Genomic DNA, 20038 nt, shown 5'->3' with positions numbered 1-20038 from the left:
ACAGGTTTCCTATGATTAGGAAATTTCATGACAACAACTTCATAATATTAACTAGAATTCATAAGTCTTACAGACAGACCCCCTCCTCCCCCACCCGACATGCACACAAACAAATCAAGCCATGTGAATCAGGTTTGTGTACACTCAAGTCAGCAATTCCATCCCTCAGTTTTCTGACCAACTGGTGCTGCCCCTCCAGACCCTCCAAATCAGGCTTGTGTGCTCCTTGCCACCAACAATCAGTTTGGTGTACAGAACGTATTAAACTTTCAGAATTACCTAAATCCAACATTTAAAATTATAGTAATAAACCTGCTGGTGGCATCAGATCTAGTGAGGATCCATCTCTCTACCAAATTTTGTGTAGGTGGATCGTAGTTCTGAAAATACTACTTGGCACTGGAAGGACGGGGGCAGGGAATCTAATGGGACCAGAGCTGAGACAGATGCTGTAGATCTCTGTGTCTGGCGACACCTTTTTGATCAGTGCAGAAACCACAGAATCTGCTGGGTCTGCAGATGGAAGGACAGACTACAATTGCCCTGTTCTGCTCCTTCCCTTTGAAGCATCTGGCATTGGCCACTGCCTGAAGACAGGACAGGGGGCCAGGCAGACCATTGGTCTCATTCACTCTGGCCGTTCTTATGTTCTCAAGCATATAACCAGAGTGTCACTACTCTGGTGACACTCAGACCCGAGTGGGGCCTCGCTCCGCTGGGGTCTGCAGCTAGCCTGAAACTCCAGCGCGGAGAAACGTGACCAGCCCCCCTCAGCTCACTCCCCAGGTAGGGATTAGAGGGGTAGCGGATGGGGGGGTCACGACACAGTGTCACGCCCAGCACAACTGGGGCAGAGATGCTGCTGGGGAGTCGCGGTGCGGGTCCCCGCCCCCCATGGGGGATACGGGGCAGTTTGCTGAGCAGGGTGGGGGGTCCCTTCTCACTCCCTGGCCCCAAAGCCCGGCTCCGGGGCGCAGCCGCTGGGCTCCCCGGCCGGCGGGGCCGCAGGGCGGCGCTGTGTGGACTATGGACAGTCCCTGTTGTGGCGGCGGCGGCGGCGGCGGGCCTGCGCTCGGTTACTATCCCGGCCCCTGAGGCGGCGGAGCAGGTACTGACTCCTCTTCACGCCCGCCGGTTCGCGCCCCCCAGCCCCTGGCTGCGGCCGCTCAGCGCGGGCGCGGCCTGGCTTCTCCCGGGGGCTACGCTGAGAGGGCCCGAGCGGAGAGCCCGCCCGCTCCCTTGCTCCTGCGCTTCACCGGTCCGGCGCGCCCGTTAGGTGAAATACGGCCCTCGCCACGGCCGGGCCCGAGCGCAGGAGGCGCTTCGCCTCCTCCCGGGGAGCCGGGCCGGCGTCTCCCCTCGGGAGCCCGGCAGCGCCGCCGCCGCCGCGCCCCGCTGGACGTGCAGGGTCAGGCCGGCCGGTCTGGGCCGAGCGCGGCGCTGGCAGGCGGCCCGGCCGCGGGAAGCGAGGGGCGACCCCGAGCTTCGCCCGACTGCCCGGTGGGGGCGGAACGCGGGAGGGGGGCGCCCGAGGGCAGGCACCGCTCACCGGCGGCTCCCGCCGCTCCCTGGGGCTGCTTTTAACCCAGCCGCGTTCGGGGTGTGAAGGCAGCCGGGGACTCACGGATCTGTGTGCGATGCTGGGTGGGTGGTCGGCCTGTCAGATGTGGCGTTGCACCGTGTAAGGGAAAACTACGCTCCCTGGGGGTAGCCCGGCAGCACAGACGCTGACCGGGTAAAAAGCACTTGGGACCCTCGGCAACTCACTCCATGAATAAAATACCATCGCAAAGGCTGGGCGTGCCGTGGCCTTTTTAAAACATTCCCCTCTTGGAGGCAGCTGCCTCGCCAGCCAGGGAGACTGGCAGCCTGGGAATCCCGTGGAACAGATGCCAGTCTTGCTTTGGGAATGGCTGCCGTAATTAAAAGGATTCTAATATGTCTTTTACCTCCTCAAGTGATCGTGCAAGGCCTAATCCGTTCATACTTGTTACTGACTGGAAGATCCTCAGAAGGGTTGAGTGTGAAGTATTAATATACAAAATGTATACTTTTAAAAACAAATATTGAAGTTTCTCTTCCGATGTTTATGCCAAAATCTAAATCATACTGGGCCCTCATCTGCAGTCAACTCAATGCCAGTAGGCGCTTGCATCCACAGGGAACCCCACCGGAGTCTCACGCTCTCAGTAGGAGAGGTGAAACCACGTTTTGACAACACCGACCTGTATTCAGCAACACAAATTAAAAACAGGTTTTTGAAGAAGCAAAAGGCACCACATCCCATTACTAGTCCTTTGAACTATGCAGTTTTTCACCAATGTCCAATTTTTAAATGTTTCCAAAAATACCTAAGATTTTTATTCCATAGTCTTCCACCACTACTTTCACATGATAGAGTGGCCAGGCAAAATGCTATGTACGCATTTTCTTAGGGAGAGTAGTTGTGTGTGTGTTTGGTATTTTTTGTTTTTTTTTCTGAGTTAGTGAGATACACAGGTTTTTTTTTAACATTATCATAAGGGCAGATGATTTGCTTTTGGGCACTAGTAAATTTTCAGGATAATTTTCAAGATAGATGTATGGTATTTTTTGGCTTTGTTTTATTGTGTTACATCAAGATGCCCAAGTTGAACAGAAATATTTACTTAAATGTGTTGTATGAAATATGCTTTCTTTGTATTAGAATTAACTATTTTTATTTCTGCACATTTATTACAGGATTTAATAGAACATAACTATCTTAATATTGAAATTTGCAAATGCAATGGAAGACGGCAAGACTGAAGAGGTGCTAGATATTCTTCGACTTAATGTGGGAGGTTGTGTGTACACAGCCAGACGCAAATCTTTATGCCGCTTTAAGGATTCAATGCTAGCATCCATGTTCAGTGGACGTTTTCCTCTAAAAATAGATGAGTCTGGTAAATAAATCTAAGTTGTAAATATCTAACATCTGCTCAGGTGGGCTTTGGAATCAGTTTAAATTGTCAGTTTAAATACTTTATGTTATGCAGTATTCAAGTTACAGAGGTACTGTATTAGTTACTGTAGCTAATAGGCAGAAACTGCCATAATATATTCTTTCAATCTTGAGATACACCTATGAAAGCTCTGGTTACAAATAGGAAAAATAAATAAAAGTAATACATAGAAAGGGACAAGAATACTTCTCAGGTAATCTGAGTCAAGTCTCCAGAATCAGAGACACTGTAAGAGGATGGAGTAGTGATAAATTATAAAGCTGATATTTGGATACAATCCTACGGCCTGAATTGCAAAGGTGGTGAACACCTCCAGATTCTATTAATTTAGTGGTTTCAGAGTAGCAGCCATGTTAGTCTGTATTCGCAAAAAGAAAAGGAGTACTTGTGGCACCTTAGAGACTAACCAATTTATTTGAGCATAAGCTTTCGTGAGCTACAGCTCACTTCATCCGTGAGCTGTAACTCACGAAAGCTTATGCTCAAATAAATTGGTTAGTCTCTAAGGTGCCACAAGTACTCCTTTTCTTTTTATTAATTTAGTGGGATTTGTGGGTGGTAGGTACTTCTGAAAAAATCAAGCCTCTAGCCTTCAGTTAGGGACACCACAAAATTAGAGAACACTTTTTTTCTTTAAAAATTGTGTTTAGTTTTTAGGGACAAAATCTTTTATAATTGATTGAAGTTTTACTAGCCGCCTCCTTGTTTTTCAAAATAAAAATGCAGTGTAGTCATTCAAGCTTAGGTTGAAGTCCAGGCTCTGGGACTTTTTCACCTCATTGCAGGATCTCAGAGCTCAGGCTCCACCCTGAACCCCATATCTACACTGCAATTTTATAGCCCTGCAGCTCAAGCTCCACGATTCAGACAATTGACGTGGGCCCGCCTCAAGTGTTTTGTTGCAGTGCAGACATATCTCTGGACTTTATAGGAAAGTGAAATTGAGAATTAAAGAGTTCACGAAAACATTATATTCAAAAGTTGGTGTAAATTAAGTGTTATCACTAATTTTAATAAGGCAATGGAAAACTTTAAAGTTAAATGCTAACGAATGATTTTCTGATATGGTTAATGAGCCTTCATACCATAAACATTGTTCGAAGGGATTGATTAAGGGTGCAAAATAACTTCCAGAATGCGTCAGTGCCGGTAAAGAAGACTGCATTTTTTAACTAGCAGTGAAGTTAGATATGAAAGATTGATTTAAACTATTTGCAGTGGATTAAATTCTGCATTAAGACATAGCTGTGCAGCCTCACTGCAAAGAGTGGGATTGCACTGCTGTAATTGGAGGCAGAATTAGACTCATTACTGTGTGTTCACTTTTATAAAGGGACATAGTCAACTTAAAAAATCACTTCTGTTTGAAATGTTTTATCTGTTTTTACATGAAAGATTACTGTAGCTGAAAGACAGAGAAAAACAGCACTTTGTATATAATCAGTTTAATTGTTGGCCTTGTACAGTCAGTTTCTCCTTTTGCTTGTGTGGATCTTAGAAAAAACAAATAAGAAGAATATTGTAAAAGCCAAAAAGGGAAACTTAGGGACAAGTGCAGTACTGCAGACAAAATGACCAAACTCTTTTTGAGGCAGACTGGATTTCAACTTGACATTGACTCCCTAAGATCAAGATTGGATGCATCTAGAGTTAGTGTGATTTTCTCATTTAAATAGAGTACATTTTTCATGAGGTTATATTTGGTACAATCAGTTGAGGCTCTTTTCCTTTAAAGTGATCTGCACAGACTGACTCCAGATTTCTCATTAGGACTCCAGCTATCATAGGACTCCACCCCAGGATTGTAGGATTGGGAGTTCAGTTTGTTCATCTTCAAATTAAGAAATATAGTAGAGAAGCAAAGAAGCAGTTTTAAAAGAAGTGATGACATATTGCTGGGAAAAGGATACCACTCCCAAGCAAGACACCTGTTTTAAATAACTATTAAGGAAGTCTCATATATACACCACTTGATAATTTGGTAAATATGACAAAAATTCTGCCTTAAATTACAAACAGTATTTTAAAATATTTTATTTTATTTTCAGGGGCTTGCCTTATTGATCGAGATGGAAACCTCTTTGAGTATCTTTTAGATTATCTTCATGGAGAAGTTCGGATTCCTAAAGATGAACAAACACGAATTGCATTGCAGGAAGAGGCAGATTACTTTGGCATCCCTTATCCTTACAGTCTGTCTGACCACTTAGCCAATGAAATTGAGACATATTCTTTAAGGTCAAATATAGAACTTAAAAAGGTCTTGGCATTTTCTTATGTTTCTAAAAGTATTCCATAATTCATATTGTTCAGTTGGTACCAAATAATATTTGAATAACCTGTATATGTCATCAATCAATTCAGAGTTTTAGAGGAAGAAATCACTTGGTACTTATTAGAGTTGCTATTAGAGTCATGGTAATGAAGGATACACCAGCATTTCTCTTCATTCTGCACCCTCTATTTTCATGGGTTTGTATTTTTGTAAGTTAATTGTCAACACTTTCTGTAAAGCAGTACTCTAAATTTGACCTTCAGTTTCAAATGCAGGTCTTCTCTGAAAAGTGACTTTGTAAAATTGGCATTGTGAGGTTCCATGTTTGTGTTTCAGTGACTTCAGATTTAATTTGATCACTTTACAAGATGTTTCTTGTGTCAGTCTTGAAAACTTTTCCTGAGATCTGAAAGACAAACTGTGTATTTTAATTTTCTTCTATCATCCCACATAACCATTGCAGTGCCACTCTGCTAAATTCTATTTAGATAATGCAGTTCAGCGATGCATAAACAGGGACATCTCAGGAGTAAAGAGGTTATTTTAACTCTGTATTTGGCACTGGTATGTGCTGCTGGAACACTGTCCAGTTCTGTTGCCCACAGTTCAAGAAGGATGTTGATAAATTGGAGAGGGTTCAGAGAAAAGCCACAAGAATAATCAAAGGATTAGAAATATGTTTAATAACGATAGACTCAAGGAGCTCAATCTATTTAGCTTAACAAGAGATGGTTAAGGGATGACTTGATTACAATCTATAAGTACCTATATGGGTAATAAATATTTAATAATGGGCTCTTCAATCTAGCAGAGGAAGATATAACATGATCCACTGGCTAAAAGATGAACCTAGACAAATTCAGCCTGGAAAGAAGACATATATTTTTAATGGTGAGAGCAATAAGGTATTGGAACAGTTTACCAAGGGTCATGGTGGATTCTCCATCATGGACAATTTTTAAATCAGGATTGGATGTTTTTCTAAAAGATGTTCTAGGAAATATTTTGGGGGAAGTTCTATGGCCTGTGTTATACATAAAGTCAGACTAGATGATCACAGAGGTCCCTTCTGGCCTTAGAATCTATGGAAACTGAGGGCAGTTAGAATTTTGTTTATTCCACTGAGGCACAGAAGGAACACAGTGCAGCACTCACTGTTCACGAAAGCTTATGCTCAAATAAATTTGTTAGTCTCTAAGGTGCCACAAGTACTCCTTTTCTTTTTGCGGATAGAGACTAACACGGCTGCTACTCTGAAACCTGTCACTGTTTTAGGGTTTGTCTAGAGGATATTTTTTACGATGCTTGATTGCTAATTAGCTCAAGTTACCTATCACATTTAAATGTGAGAATCTCTAGACACCATGAACAGAAGCTCCCGATCTGTTTTCTCTAGACCATTATTTTATATACTTTTATCATATCTCCTTTTATTCAGCTCCTATCTAAAATAAACAATTACAGTCTTTTCAATTTTGCTTCCATGCCTCTAATCTTCTTGTTGCTGTTCTCTGAATTTCCTCCAATTTCCAATATTCTCTGAAGTAGGAAGACTAGTACTGCATACACTCTTCTAGATGAAGCTGCACCATTGATTTACTTAGTAGAGTTCATTATTAAAGCCAAATAAACTTAAATGTGACAAAATGTAGTCAGTTAAAAAAAATTCTTAGTATAACAACATGAAGTCCTACATTTTATATTTTTTTCCCCAGGCTTTGATAGACTTCTGTGATTCTTATGGTTTAGCCTGCACCAAGCCTACTGTTTGGGTTCTGCACTACCTCAACACATCTGGAGCAAGCTGTGAGAGTAGGATTATAGGTGTGTTTGCCACAAAAGCTGATGGGACTGACGTACTTGACAAGGAACTGGGAGGAAGAATAAATAATAAAAATATGTACAAAAGGTAAGATGATTGTTGGACATCAGAGAGCAAACTGAAATGAGACTGTCAGTTCCTCAGGGCTGGATCCTAATTTCTTTTCTGTTTAGAAAGCATCTAGTTAATACATTGTTGTTGCTACTGGAAATTAGTAAAGTAAAGATCTAAAATTAAGCAGGGAGTACAATAATTAGAGAGAGCCCACAAAAGGTGGCCAGTTTACAGTTACTATAAATCCTCAATTTGTTTTAAGAACTGTTTTAAAAACATCTTTCCCTTTTAAAATTACGTTTTCATTTAGGCAGATACTTGCATTAAATAGTGAAGAAAAATTGTATATATTTAATACTTAGATCAGAAAACAAATGCAACATTTGTTAGTTATTAATGGAGTCACATTTTAAAATCTTATCTGACAAGACAGGAGGAAGAGATAGACAACAGGGGAATGAAGAAATGAAGGCAAAAGGAAACTGCCTAATTTATGCCCAGACTTATCAAAGGACATAGAATCCATTGTGGAATCTCCGTCACTGGAGGTTTTTAAGAGCAGGTTAGACAATCAACTATCAAGATCGCACTCAAGGCAGAACTAAGTATTAGATCAAGGGACTGGAGTAGAAGACCTTTTGAAGTTCCTTCCAGTTCTACGATTCTATAATCATGTGCTTCAATACCACAACCGTAGTGCATTTTAAGAAGAAGAATAATGCTAGTTACTAGTACATCTACATTTTTTTTGGGTGGCTGGAAGCACTCTGCTTTTAACCTTGTACCTCAGGGTACACCCAAAGGGCGTTTGTTTTGTAACACTACACATCTTTTGATTTTTTGCTTAAAATAAAAGTTTTAGGTTTGTCATATATAAGTAAAGCATAAATTTAAATATACTGTAGAAAAAGCTGAAGGTAAAATTTAATACAGATCATTTAATTCTTGTAAAATACAGGTTTTCCTAAACTTTTTGTTAGAATAAGTTTAACTTTTCCTAAGTACTTGGGCATGTATGGATTTAACTGTCTGTTCCCCAGCATGTTGTCACTCTAAATAGTAATTACTCATGTCATTGAGAGTTGCAGGATCAGGCCTAAGTCATGAATTCTGTAACTTTTCTTTTGTGAAACAGCCACAGGATGAGATGAAGGCAAAAAAACCAACAAAGTAGTAAATGTGGGAACAAAACCTGATCATATTGTAAAAAAATACTGGGAAAAAAAAAAGCTGGGGAAAGTAGTCCTAACAGTCAATCAATTACCTTCAGAAATCGTTGGAGTCAGAAGTCATTAGGCATGTCTATACAATAAATACCAGTTGCTGACAATTCATGTCAGCAGCAGGTGCAGTTAAGCTGGAGTTGGACACTTTTCAGCTACCAGTATAAGCACGGACAAATTTTGTTCAGCTCAAGTTTCTGAAACTGATAAACCATTTGTCCACGTCAGCCATTGCATGAAAACCATGTTCAGCATCAGTTCAGCAGCATGCATTGCTGATGCCCATTTTCATCAGTGGGTATGTTTTGCAGAAGACAGGTGGATCAGAGGAGTACTGAGTTTTATAGAAATGAAAAGGATGTTAAAGTATAACATTTTCATATCTGCTTTGCAAAAAGCCTGCTAAGAAATCCTTGATTCTTTCTGGGTAAAGGAAGGGAGTGAAATATTGTTTTGAGGGTTTTGTACAATATATGTCATCTATAAAGTATTAACTAGATTAACTACCTAATTTTTACTTTTAAAATATTTCTAGAGAGGCTGGAAGTAATGTTCAATACATCTGGAGTTATTATTCAGTGAGTGAACTGAAAAAGATGATGGATGCTTTTGATGTCTGGGAAGGGAAAGGTACAGTATTAATTCTTTTCTTCCATTTTAGTAGTTATATCTCTGTGGGAATGTTGAATGGAGATGAATTTCGAGGAGTACTGAGCTTCACATCCCATGAGCTACTATCTCAAAGGTGCGATAGACTGGCCAACATAAGGCACTATGGTGGAATGCCTAAAAGACACATAGTATTGAAGCACAGATACCTGTCAGTCATAATTCTAAAGCAGAGGTTTTGAATATAATAATAATTCTTAGCATTTACATATATACACATGTGTTGAGTATGTTCCCTCAGATGTTGTTAAGTATCTTGTCTTAGGAACTTCAGGTTTCAGCTATTGGAGAATGCCCCAGTTGATAGAATGTTGGACTCTTGAAGAACGCCCTTTGAGAGGAAGTCTCCATCATATGTCTCCAGTTCGTAAAAGGTATATTCACTGATTCAAACTCTGATTACTTGAGATGCACCGTAGAATGCACTGTTGCTTTTATAAGAGAAAACAACTTCAGGCTTGTCTTCACTACGGGGAGATCAACGCTGCTGCAATCGATGCAGCAGGGGTCGATTTAGTGACTCTAGTGTAGACCCACTAAATCAATGGCAGAGCGCTCTCTGGTTGACCCCAGTACTCCAGCTTTCCGAGAAGAGTAAGGTAAGTTGACCAGAGAGTTTCTCCCGTCGAGGCAGCGCAGTGAAGACCCCGGGGTAAGTCAGCCTAATCTACGTTGCTGGAGTAGCATATTCACGTTGCTGGAGTAGCGGAACTTTTGTCGACTTACCCCCGTAGTGAAGACAAGCCCTCAGTCTCTTTCTTAAAAATTTTAGATCCCGTTTAAGTAAGCTTTTGAAATAATTATGAACTTCAAGTTTCTGTCTTTCATTCTTCACTGTCTCTTCATTACACCTTCTTCATTTCTATAAAATCTGGTTTTTATCGGGGAAGAGAACTGCAAATCTGACCTCAATAGAAGAAATTTAACTTAATTTTGGCCTGTGGGAAGATCTTTCTCATTCTACAGTCCTCCTACCCCACAAACACACACTTTAAAATGGACCAGTGTACCCCAGTTTTGCCAGTTTACTTTAGACCACCAAACCTATAAACGACACAGCACTTGTGAGTACTTTTAACAAAACAAAATTAGGTTTACTGAATAAAGACTTAACTAGAAATGAGAGAGAGTGGTAGAAACAAGTGGTTACAACACTAACAAAACATAAAACGCAAACTTGGGTGTACACTTATCAATGGTTACCTTTCCTATGTAATAAAGTAGATTTTCTCCCAAAAGTTTGGTCTTTTGCAGAGCTGGCTGATTTCAGACAAACCAGGATGCAAATATTCACGAAAACACTCCCTGCCCCCCCCCACACCCTACCCCCACCACAAGGGGTTTCCCTCAGTGAATGGAGGTCCTTCCCCTTACCCTGTTATATTCAAAATAAACTTGTTTTCTATCCATAGATAGGGTAAACCCTGTCTTGTAAAGTTTCTTATTTCCCCTTCAAATGGTTTTGACTGTTTTTCATTGCCTTTGCTGGTTTCCCATTCAAAGTCTTAGTATTGCACAAGGTTAAACAATTGAATTTTGCATTGCATTACCGGCCAGACAGGGTGGGGTAACTCCCTCTTGCCCAAATTGCTGAGACATCCCGATGACTAATCTTTACCATTTTCCAAGTCTATAAACCATACTTTCAGAATCGATACATTGTTTCTTAAATATTACCCATAGATACATCTCACAATGATTATGAATCTTGAAAAGTTAGACGCTTTCTGTAGATACCTTACATGTTACTCTTTATGGGTAAACATCAGGCAAGATATTTGGCATAATGAGTTTGTCAGGTCTGAGGTGAGAGTTGTTCATAAAAAACAGAGTATCCTTTCCAAGGGGTCTCTGTGTCACAGTTGAGTTATCTGTTTTCCCATTAGATTGCCAAGAAGCCTCCATTCCCTCCTGTACACTTCCAAATTCTCTTACCTTGTATTTGTATCTTCACTGTCTCCTTCACTTACCTCCATCCCTCTCTCATGATGCAGAAGTAGAGCAGTTTGAAGCTCAGTAGAATGGTATAATTGTAGTCTATTTCAGTGTGCTCTGATGCATCTTCGCAGGTGCAGTCAATACGCAGAAGCACAAATGTGAGATTCCTGCTCAGTGGGATTTTGGTGCAAGGAAAGCACTTGATTCAGACACCCAGTTAAAACCCTTGATCTAGCCCATTATTCTGATGAAGCACTGTATAATTTATTTTAGTTTACATTAGATAATCCTAGTTATTCCTATGGGAATATTTCCTCGTAATTACTGCTGATAAGAAATGAGGGTTGAAGATTTTAGGTCGTTAGTTTTCATTTCCTCCCCCTTCCTCCTTTTGTTCTGGTATGTATTATATGGACATTGAGGATACATTCCCCTCTCGTGTGTCTCTCTTTAAAACTGTACTTTGTCTCTTTACCTTACACTGGGTTTGCAAATCAATCTGAATAGTATTGCCTTTATCCTTCATATTGACTTCTCAGTTTTACAAAATTAGTAAATAACTACCTCTGATACTGTTAATTCTTCCAGTGTGAATCCATGGGGCACTCCACAATTGCTTTTATTCCAAAGCATTAAGTACTCACAAGATCATCCATTGTTTCGTCATATATCTAAATCTGTTCTTTCACTACTCAGGCAGTTCACAAACTTCACATTCTATTTATAGTACTGGCTTTCTAGTTGAGTGTCTCTGGGTGATCACTACAGAAATCTTTCCTGAACTTCAGGTCAATTATATCTACAGCTTTCCTTTGTCAACTGCCCAAAGTTCTCCCTATGGCAAATACTTATAGTTTGTTTCATACTCAGTTTTCTAGGCTTTCTCCTGTTATCAATGAGTAACAATTTCCGTATCTTTTTCACTGTGGCAGTCAGCATTACAGATTAATAGTTTCCTGGCTTTTGCCTTAATACCTTTTAAAAGTATTGACAAAATTATATAGGCTTCACTGCAATCTCTGTGCTCCTCTTTTTAACCCGAGAGGTTTATATGTACATTTGCTAATTCTCTCTTTGACCTACTTTTGGCTTGGATTCAATATAGCCCTTGTTTTGTCAACCCTTACATGTTCTAATTTCTTGATCTCCTGTTTCAGTGTGACCTGGATTTCCACCAGTTTTATTTTTATTATATCCCTGATGAATTTAAATCTTCCTGGCATCTGTTCATTTTCCATTGCCACACAGACTGAGAGAAAGTGTTTGTTGAACATTGTAGAAATGCTAGCTACTTCTGCCAAGAACATAAAAGTGCCCTTTTTTTGGTGAGATCCTATTGTCTTTCCTTCACTTACCCTTCATTTGTTCTCTTGAAAGTCTTTAGTGGAATCTTCTTTTCATTTGGGATCTTTGCTTTTCGTATATCTGTTTTACATGCTTTAATTTGATAATCTTGTCAGTGCTCCTGTGTACCTGAGGTCTTGCATTTTTTAATATATTGGGGTCTTCTTACTGGGTATCACAGGAGACCTTTGGCCATACCCTAATTTATCTGAGTATTTTCAACTTCCCCCACTCTCCTTCGCTACTCTCTCATGCATTTTAATGTAACACTTTCTGTATGTCATCTCCTTTTAAAATATTCTTATAGTACTGTCTTAAAAACCTTTCATACCAGGTTAAAATATGTGGGGGTATGACTGATAGGAAATGATGACTGCTAAGAACTTTGAGTAGCATAAATGAGTAACTACAACTGACCTTGGAATAAACAAAATATCAGATTTGTGGATGAATGTTCGAGACAAGCCATTTCATACTTACAGCTTAATTATGTGTGATGCATAGAATAACTAAAATACCTAGATTGCTCGTTTACGAGATAGTTCTTTGTTTTACAGACGATTAATAGACTTTACTGAAGAGGAGGAAGATGGTCCAAACTTTAAAGCTGGTCCTAAACCAATTAGATTTTCTGGTCCCTCAACAAGTACCCACATCAAAGTCAAGAACTCTGCTTCATTAAAGGTAGCTGCCTGTAACACGTCTTCACATTCTGTGGTAACTCTTAAACGACCCAGCAGTGATAGTTTGGTACAGCGCAAAGTAGTGCCAAAAACTGAACTTGCAGTATGCACATCATTGCCTACAAGTTCTCAGGCATCTTATGGAACTGAAGGTCCTGAAAATGGGGCAGCATATCAAACTACATTCAACATCTCAACGTCTAAGAAACCCATGACCACTCGTGTGGTAAAACTGAAGCGGACTCCATTGTGTATTGTGTCACCATCTCAGTCATCTTCCTCACTGAGTAAAACAGATGAACAGGAAGTTCCTGCTGTTGAAATTCCTACTACTTCTACATCGCTAAGAGAGAAAGAATCCGATATATCAACAGTGAATAGTAAGATCAAGAATAATTTGGAGAATGACAAACTGGATGATAATGTTTAACTCTTTAGCAGAGATTTCCTGGCATAATCTGCTAAACGAAAAGTTTCTGACCCTGGTGTCAAGGGACAAACGTACATCGTGGATTATAATTTATTACTAGAGCTGGTAAGAAATTGTGGAGAAAAATAGTAAAATGTACATGGGCAAAAGGTTTTGAAATTTGTAGTAAGTTATGAGTTTTCTCACTTTACTTTTAATTTTTTTTGGGATGGAGGCAGGGTGTGTGGATTTTGAAAAACATTTTTGCAATACATGTTGACCATCTCTCAGATATTTACTTAAATCAAGCTGCCATGATGTTACTGTCTTTTAAAAATAGAATATACACATATACAAGCAAACCAAACCTAGCTGATTCCGTTATTGATAAAGGTCAAGTTTTTAAAAAATTTGAGACCAAGGTTAGGTTCCTAAATTTATATTTTCAAATTGGAAAAAATAGGTCACGTTAATTAATAATGTGGGAGATCCAGTCTTAGATCCCGACTCAGTCGTCTACTCTCCACGTATGTGAAATACTGGACATTGCAAAGATATCTGAATTACCAAGAGTAAGGAGCAGGGTTGCTGGCTTCAAAGTGCTTTTTGTGGAGAATATAGGAAGAGCAGTTTAACAGCAATGAAAGGAGCCATCCTCCCACCTGCCACAGAGGAGGGACTAGGAAATGTAAGGGGAAATAGAATTGAGACATACATGTATTACATTCCCAAGGGGGAGTGTTCTCCAGTGGAGAATTGAATGGGCGAGCTAGGCTTACATCATATTCCTTAGAAATTGGAAACAGCCTGGCATTGCACCGTTATGGTCCGTCCTGTCCTACAATTGTAGTAAGGCTCTTATGCCAGACACACAGCTGTGATTGCTTTGTTCTCCCCTCACTCCCTTCATATATGCAGGACTCCAACATACGAGCAGGGTAAGTTCAGCCTCTTTCAAGCCCAGACAACAAAACAGTAGAGTTTGAAAAATGGGTAAACAACAAAATTATGGGCTGAATACTGCTTTCAGTTGCACCAGTGTACATTTGTAGTAACACCAGTGAAATCAGTGAGTACTGCAGATCTACACTTGTGTAGCAAAGCAGAATTTGTGCCAATGTCTTGAAGAAGTGCCTTGATTCTTCTTGGGTGTTTAGACCAATGTTGCTTTATATGAGATTTATATAGTGCATATCTTTGCTGGTCTTGCTTGACTAAAAAGAGTTTTAACATTGCCAACCCCAGGTGTGCAAAAATCACATGGTGGACTTAAATCATGAGACTTTTCAAGCTTTACTCTGCAACCATGAGGGCTAGAACTTAGCTTTTATTAATTTTTTTTTAAAAAGTGAGATTCTCATGTAATAACGTGCCTCCTGTAGCGGAGGTGCTAAGAAAAACACCAAATATCATGAAAGTCGGCAAAACTGCAGTTTTCTGGCCATCAACTTACGTTTTGAAGGCCAGTTTGCATCTTTAATGGCCAAGATAGAAACTTGGATTTTTTTTTTAAATGAAAGGTTGATTATGTAGAAAAGAACAAACATTATGGAAAAATGCTAACATTGTGTAGTCCTTTGTGTCCATTGGCCCTAGAGTCTGAAATGTTTTTAGAAGAGAGTTTGAATGAAAAATCAATTTTTTCATACATATTCAATTTTGTTTACTCATTACTTCATTGTTTTATAATGGCGCTGTTTGTAATGGACTTTTTATCTTTCTAAAATGAGTTTCCTAAGACTTAATATTTCCTTCCTACCTGCTCTTCAATGTTTGATGATTTTAAAAGATTTAAAAACATGCACTAAAGATCAGCAATAGTCTGGAATTATTTTACACACACACACACACACACACTTTTCAGAAAAAATCTTGTGCAATTTTCTGTGATGGCATCAGTTCCCTATTTACTCTAGGTAATCTTCCTTGGTAGTAAAGTAATTTTTTGCAATATTATTATTATTAAATAAGTATTAGTGCCAAATCCATAACATGTCACTCAGAAGCCAGAACAGTCCAGCACAAGACTGAAATAAATGGCAGAAACTCAACCTGAGGGTGATGGAGGAGAATTAAATAAATAAATAAAAATTACAATAGCCTTTAGAGGCACTGGTCAGGACCTCCATTGTGCTAGACATTGTATGTACTTGTAGTAAAAACAGGCCCCGCATCAGAGTTTACAATTTAATTTTTTGACATGATTCAACTGGTAGATGAAACAGTCGAGCAGACTGCGGGTGGTGAGGAAGTAAAACAGGATTTCTTTATAAAGGGATTGATCAAATTCCCTGTTGACATAACTGGAAGTTGGATCAAGCCCGTCATTAATGGAGTGGGCACAAACATGCTTTCCGTTAGTTGGAGACAAATATCTATTCTGATCCATTTTTTAAATCTGTAAAGCTAGATATTGCACTCTTTCACATAACCAATGTGTGTATAATTTTGTGCTTGGATAGAATTGTTAACTTTCAAATGTCTTATGTATTAAATAGCTCCAACCTATAACTATCAAAAGAGATTTTTAGTGAGGAGCAGCAATGGCACTTAGCTCCTGCCTGTGAGCATGCAGGTAACCTGAAACCAAAAGAAACTTCCCAGGTCAGTGAGTAGTTTCATGGCATGGGTCACACAGTAGGTGTTTTGGAGAGGAGGGAACATTGGGTTGAATCTTTGCAAGTTAAAGGTTTTTGTGCAGATTTTTTACATTCCCCTGGTTCCTCCTCCAAAAATGCAGCATGGGGCCTAATCTCTTGAAAATTTGTTACATTAAATCACAATTTTCTATTTCAGCAAAGGAAGTCCTGTATGGCATTCTACATCTGCATTCAAACTCTTACGCAGATACAGGTAACATGAAAGATTTGAGGAAGTTGTATTAAACATGAGACTTGGTTCTTCATTTGGGATTTTACGTGTTCTATCAAATTGTGCTTAATAACCAGGGTACTTTGAAAAATGTACCAAGTTAAATCTATAAAAGAAACTGAATTCAGAGATGCTTCTCCATGGATCTTAAGAAGTGGTTTTTTACCCACGAAAGCTTATCCCCAAATAAATCTGTTTAGTCTTTAAGGTGCTACCGGAATCCTTGTTATTTTTGTGGCTACAGACTAACACGGCTACCCCCAATACTTGAATTCAGAAAGTAACTTCAGTGTCGCAATCCATTGTGCTGACTACTAGCGTCCAATGGCCATGATCTCATGTATGAAATGTATTGCCTATTTAGTTTGATGGATTAAACACTGCTGTTCATTTTCTTGTTAACATTGTCACTCTTTCAGCCCTCTGTATAAGCAGAATTTTGTGTTTTCAAACAACTCAGTGTTTGGCAGTGCAAGTGTTAAGTATGCAGAAGAGTACCATTCCATGTTCATGCCTCGAAAATCATTCACATGTGACTGAGCATGGGGCTGTGAGACAGAAGCCCGTTAGCACCAACAGTGTGTGTGAGTCATAATGTAATGCAATAAACTGCTTCAGAATATGGAGAATTCATTTGTACTTAATTGAAACAAATCAATGTTATTTCATATGATAGGCACATGTTCATTTTGAATGTCTAGGAAGAGAGTATTGATAGTGCTAAAAAGTTATTCAGCTAAGAGCCACAGAAATATTACAGAGTTAGTAACTGGTATTGGGCTCATCTAACTGTTAAAATAGCTTAGAAAGTTCTTCCACAACATGCAGTGCAAATAGTCATTTTTATAAACAAATATGATGTTACTTGAAGGGAAACTGCCTGTTTTCTGAACCCAGCATTATGATAGTTCAGTCTTGTTTTTTATGTCATCTCTTCTGCTCTGCTAATGACATCAGCTATTCCTGGCCATTTGTCTGCTTCTCCCACAAATATATACGTGCATTCTTCCACCCTCTCCCTTATTCATGAAAGGCCAATACTCTGTTCCATTTCAAATCCTTCCTTAATACCCACAATTGCTGTAACCCCCTGCAAGAAAACAGACAACTACTAATGGATAAATTGAGCAGCCAGATGGCATAGCTGATTGGGCTATACACAGCTAGGTTTTAGTTCTTTCTCTGCACTGAGAAGTCTTCCTCCTGGGAGAGACTGGGATGCAGAGATTGCATACAATAGGTATTTAATGTCTTGTCTCTTATCTTTGTAATCACTGCAGTGGTCTCACTTTCCAACATTTTGCCAGAGAAGAGAGGAAACTAGCTTTAAATGATTTCTGTTTAAGCACCTAACTGATTAGTGAGATGTGGCTGCACTTCAGCCATGGCTGGGAAGAGAGGGAATGATGTTTCCCAGTGAAAGGAAAATTTCACAGTTGTTTTTTTTTTCCCCTTCTCTCTTCAATTTATGACATATCTTAGATCGACTTAGAATCACTTACTTCGCGGCGCGGGATCGATGGCCGCTGCTCCCCCGTCAACTCCGCTTCTTCCTCTTGCCGTGGTGGAGTTCCGGGGTTGACGGAAGAGAGATTGGGGATCGATTTATCTATTTATCTAAATAGTGTAGACGTGGTCTTTGAAGTCAGTAGAGCTACCTGTGGCTCAAGGTGCTATTCAGTGTGACTCAGGGTATTGGAATCTAGTCCACAACAGAAAGTAAGGGCCTGATCCAGAATCCACTGAAGTTAGTTGAAAGACTCCAGTTGACATCCGTGAGGTCAGGTCCCAAATGTCTAAGATAAATTTCAACAAGCAAGGAATAAAGCCCTAAAAATCAACTGATAAAAGAGAACTGATCTTGGTGGGACTTTTACTTGAATAAGAACTGCAAGATTGGGCCTAAAGTGCATGTTGAGGGTGGTTGTTGCCGCAAAGGTGAGTATAAACAAATGAGAAGCTCATGTGATTTGGTACTGCAAAGCAGCAAACATTAGAGATTTTAGGGAGTGGCTTTTAATTTTTTTGGAAGAAACAAGCTTTTTGAAATTCAGAATCAGAACATTAAAACTATCTAGGATTTTTTTTAAATAGAAAATTCAGATGGATGTGATAGCCACTCAAATATCCCTCTCCACTTTCTGCTGCACGTTGCCATAACAGAGTTGTAAGAGTCATAGCTCTCCTGTGGGAACAGTTTGGATTCAACTGCAACTTTTCATACGCAAAAAAATAATTCTGATTATTCATAGAAAAGTGACTGATAAAGGTGGCGATTTGGACTGTGCACCTAAATAACCGTGACTATATACATTCCAAACTTAAGAAATGAGCATTTTTCCAGACTGAGTAGTTTACCAATGAAAAATACTATGTTATGTATTAAATACAATTTATACTTGATCTTACAGATCTTTCACTATGGAATAACAGACAGAAATCAAATGTATTATGTTTTTTAATTTGTATAGAGCAATATTGTGAGAGTATATAATATAGATATATATATGGAGAGAAAGAGCGCTGTATAGACTTGTACAGAAAAATTCTATAAGAGCATCTGTTTTCATTGCAGACCATGATGTATGAACTTCCTGTTATTTTTTCTAACATTAGCAGCTCTACAAACAACAGAGTGGACTGGTACAACCGCATATCTATAGCGGGCATCTTGCTACTATGCATTTAATCTTCAATTTATTTTTTTCAACCTAGATTTGATTTTTCTAAGAAGCAAATACTGCCTGGCTAAAATGCTGCATTGTCATGACAAAAATAACCTTGGGCACATTGAGCAAAGCCTTGAAAGTATGAGGTGAACTATTATTGATTATTTGGAATTAATAAAAATACCAACAGGTTTTTAAGCAGCAACTGATTTAAACTGATTCTGTTTTCTGACAGACTAGCTTTTTGTCAGCATTTCAACTAGCATCTTGAGCGAGATACTGAAATGGAAAAAAATAAATCTGCTCTGTCTCTCTTCTTGGTGAGAATTTAAGCCACCAAAGTCACAGCTGGCACTGAAAGAACAGTGGCATCAGCAGAGACCTCTAATCTTGCAGGACATAAATTGCACTGAGATACCCCAGCAACGCTACTGCGGAATGGTCTGGGCTCGGTGCTGTCTGGTGTACGATGCTTTCTTTGGGTTTTTTCTGTATGTGTGAGATTCTCTGTGGTCCTTGTAGCTGTGGACTGGTCTTGATTTTTCATAGCTCCTTTGTTTTTAGGTCTGAAACTATTATGCTGTTGTCTTCTGTGTTCATATCTGGAACTGCTCTTTATATTATTTTGATCTGTTTCGTTACTGGCACCTTGTGACTTGACCGATCCATTGAGCCGGATGCCGTGATACTGTGAGTTAAATCTTCGTCTCTGGCTAGACGGCACATTCTACCAAGAAAGAAAATGAATGATTGTTAGGTTGCATGCCCCCTTAAAAGATTTTGTTAAAAACAAATATAACACAGTGAATATTAATAAGTATATGCAGAATCAAATTCCTTATGCATCCAGTGCATTTGTTTAACCCTGCACGTAACAGAACATATAAGCTTGATCATTGCTAGAGCTCTGTTAAAAACTGCTACATCTACAAGACCATCACTACAGAGTTGGCACCTGAGCAGTCTGCAAATGCGTGTGCTGGTCAAAAGGCGATGATGTATTAGACAGCTCCACAGAAACACCAGCAGCAAAGCTAAGTAGCAGTAAAAACACGTGGGCCCTGACCCTCAAAGGTATTTAGGTGCCTTATTCCTCC

At 39.5% G+C, this 20038-nt stretch overlaps 2 protein-coding genes across 11 annotated transcripts in view; one reads left to right on the top strand and one right to left on the bottom strand.

Moving 5' to 3' along the window:
- The first annotated feature begins 728 nt into the window (after nt 1-728).
- Nucleotides 729-16901, top strand: KCTD18 (potassium channel tetramerization domain containing 18). 7 transcript variants are annotated; one of them, XM_048868844.2, is made up of 7 exons: nt 729-786; nt 2722-2924; nt 5033-5244; nt 6975-7168; nt 8894-8988; nt 9293-9401; nt 12867-16901. In XM_048868844.2, the coding sequence occupies exons 2-7, from the start codon at nt 2768-2770 to the stop codon at nt 13420-13422; spliced, it is 1323 nt and encodes a 440-aa protein (XP_048724801.1). In that variant the 5' UTR covers nt 729-786; nt 2722-2767; the 3' UTR covers nt 13423-16901. The 7 variants fall into 7 exon arrangements, with proteins under 7 accessions (XP_048724801.1, XP_074974153.1, XP_048724799.1 ...); XM_075118052.1 differs by lacking the exon at nt 729-786 and adding an exon at nt 906-1108 and having other exon boundaries at nt 9302-9401; XM_048868842.2 differs by lacking the exon at nt 729-786 and adding an exon at nt 908-1108.
- Nucleotides 16902-18712: 1811 nt separating this feature from the next.
- The window catches only part of SPATS2L (spermatogenesis associated serine rich 2 like), a 146864-nt gene continuing 145538 nt past the window's right edge, over nt 18713-20038 (bottom strand). For all 4 annotated transcript variants that reach the window (XM_048868836.2, XM_048868837.2, XM_048868838.2 and 1 more), the window contains one exon: nt 18713-19668. In XM_048868836.2, the coding sequence (XP_048724793.2) occupies nt 19270-19668 (399 nt within the window). In that variant the 3' untranslated portion in view covers nt 18713-19269. The remainder of the gene's footprint in view (nt 19669-20038) is intronic.

This window comes from Caretta caretta, chromosome 11 (genome assembly GCF_965140235.1).
Source record: "Caretta caretta isolate rCarCar2 chromosome 11, rCarCar1.hap1, whole genome shotgun sequence".
NCBI classification, from domain to species: Eukaryota; Metazoa; Chordata; order Testudines; family Cheloniidae; genus Caretta; species Caretta caretta.
The sequence above is the reverse complement of the archived record's forward strand: the minus strand, read 5'-3'. Positions and strand labels throughout refer to the sequence as shown.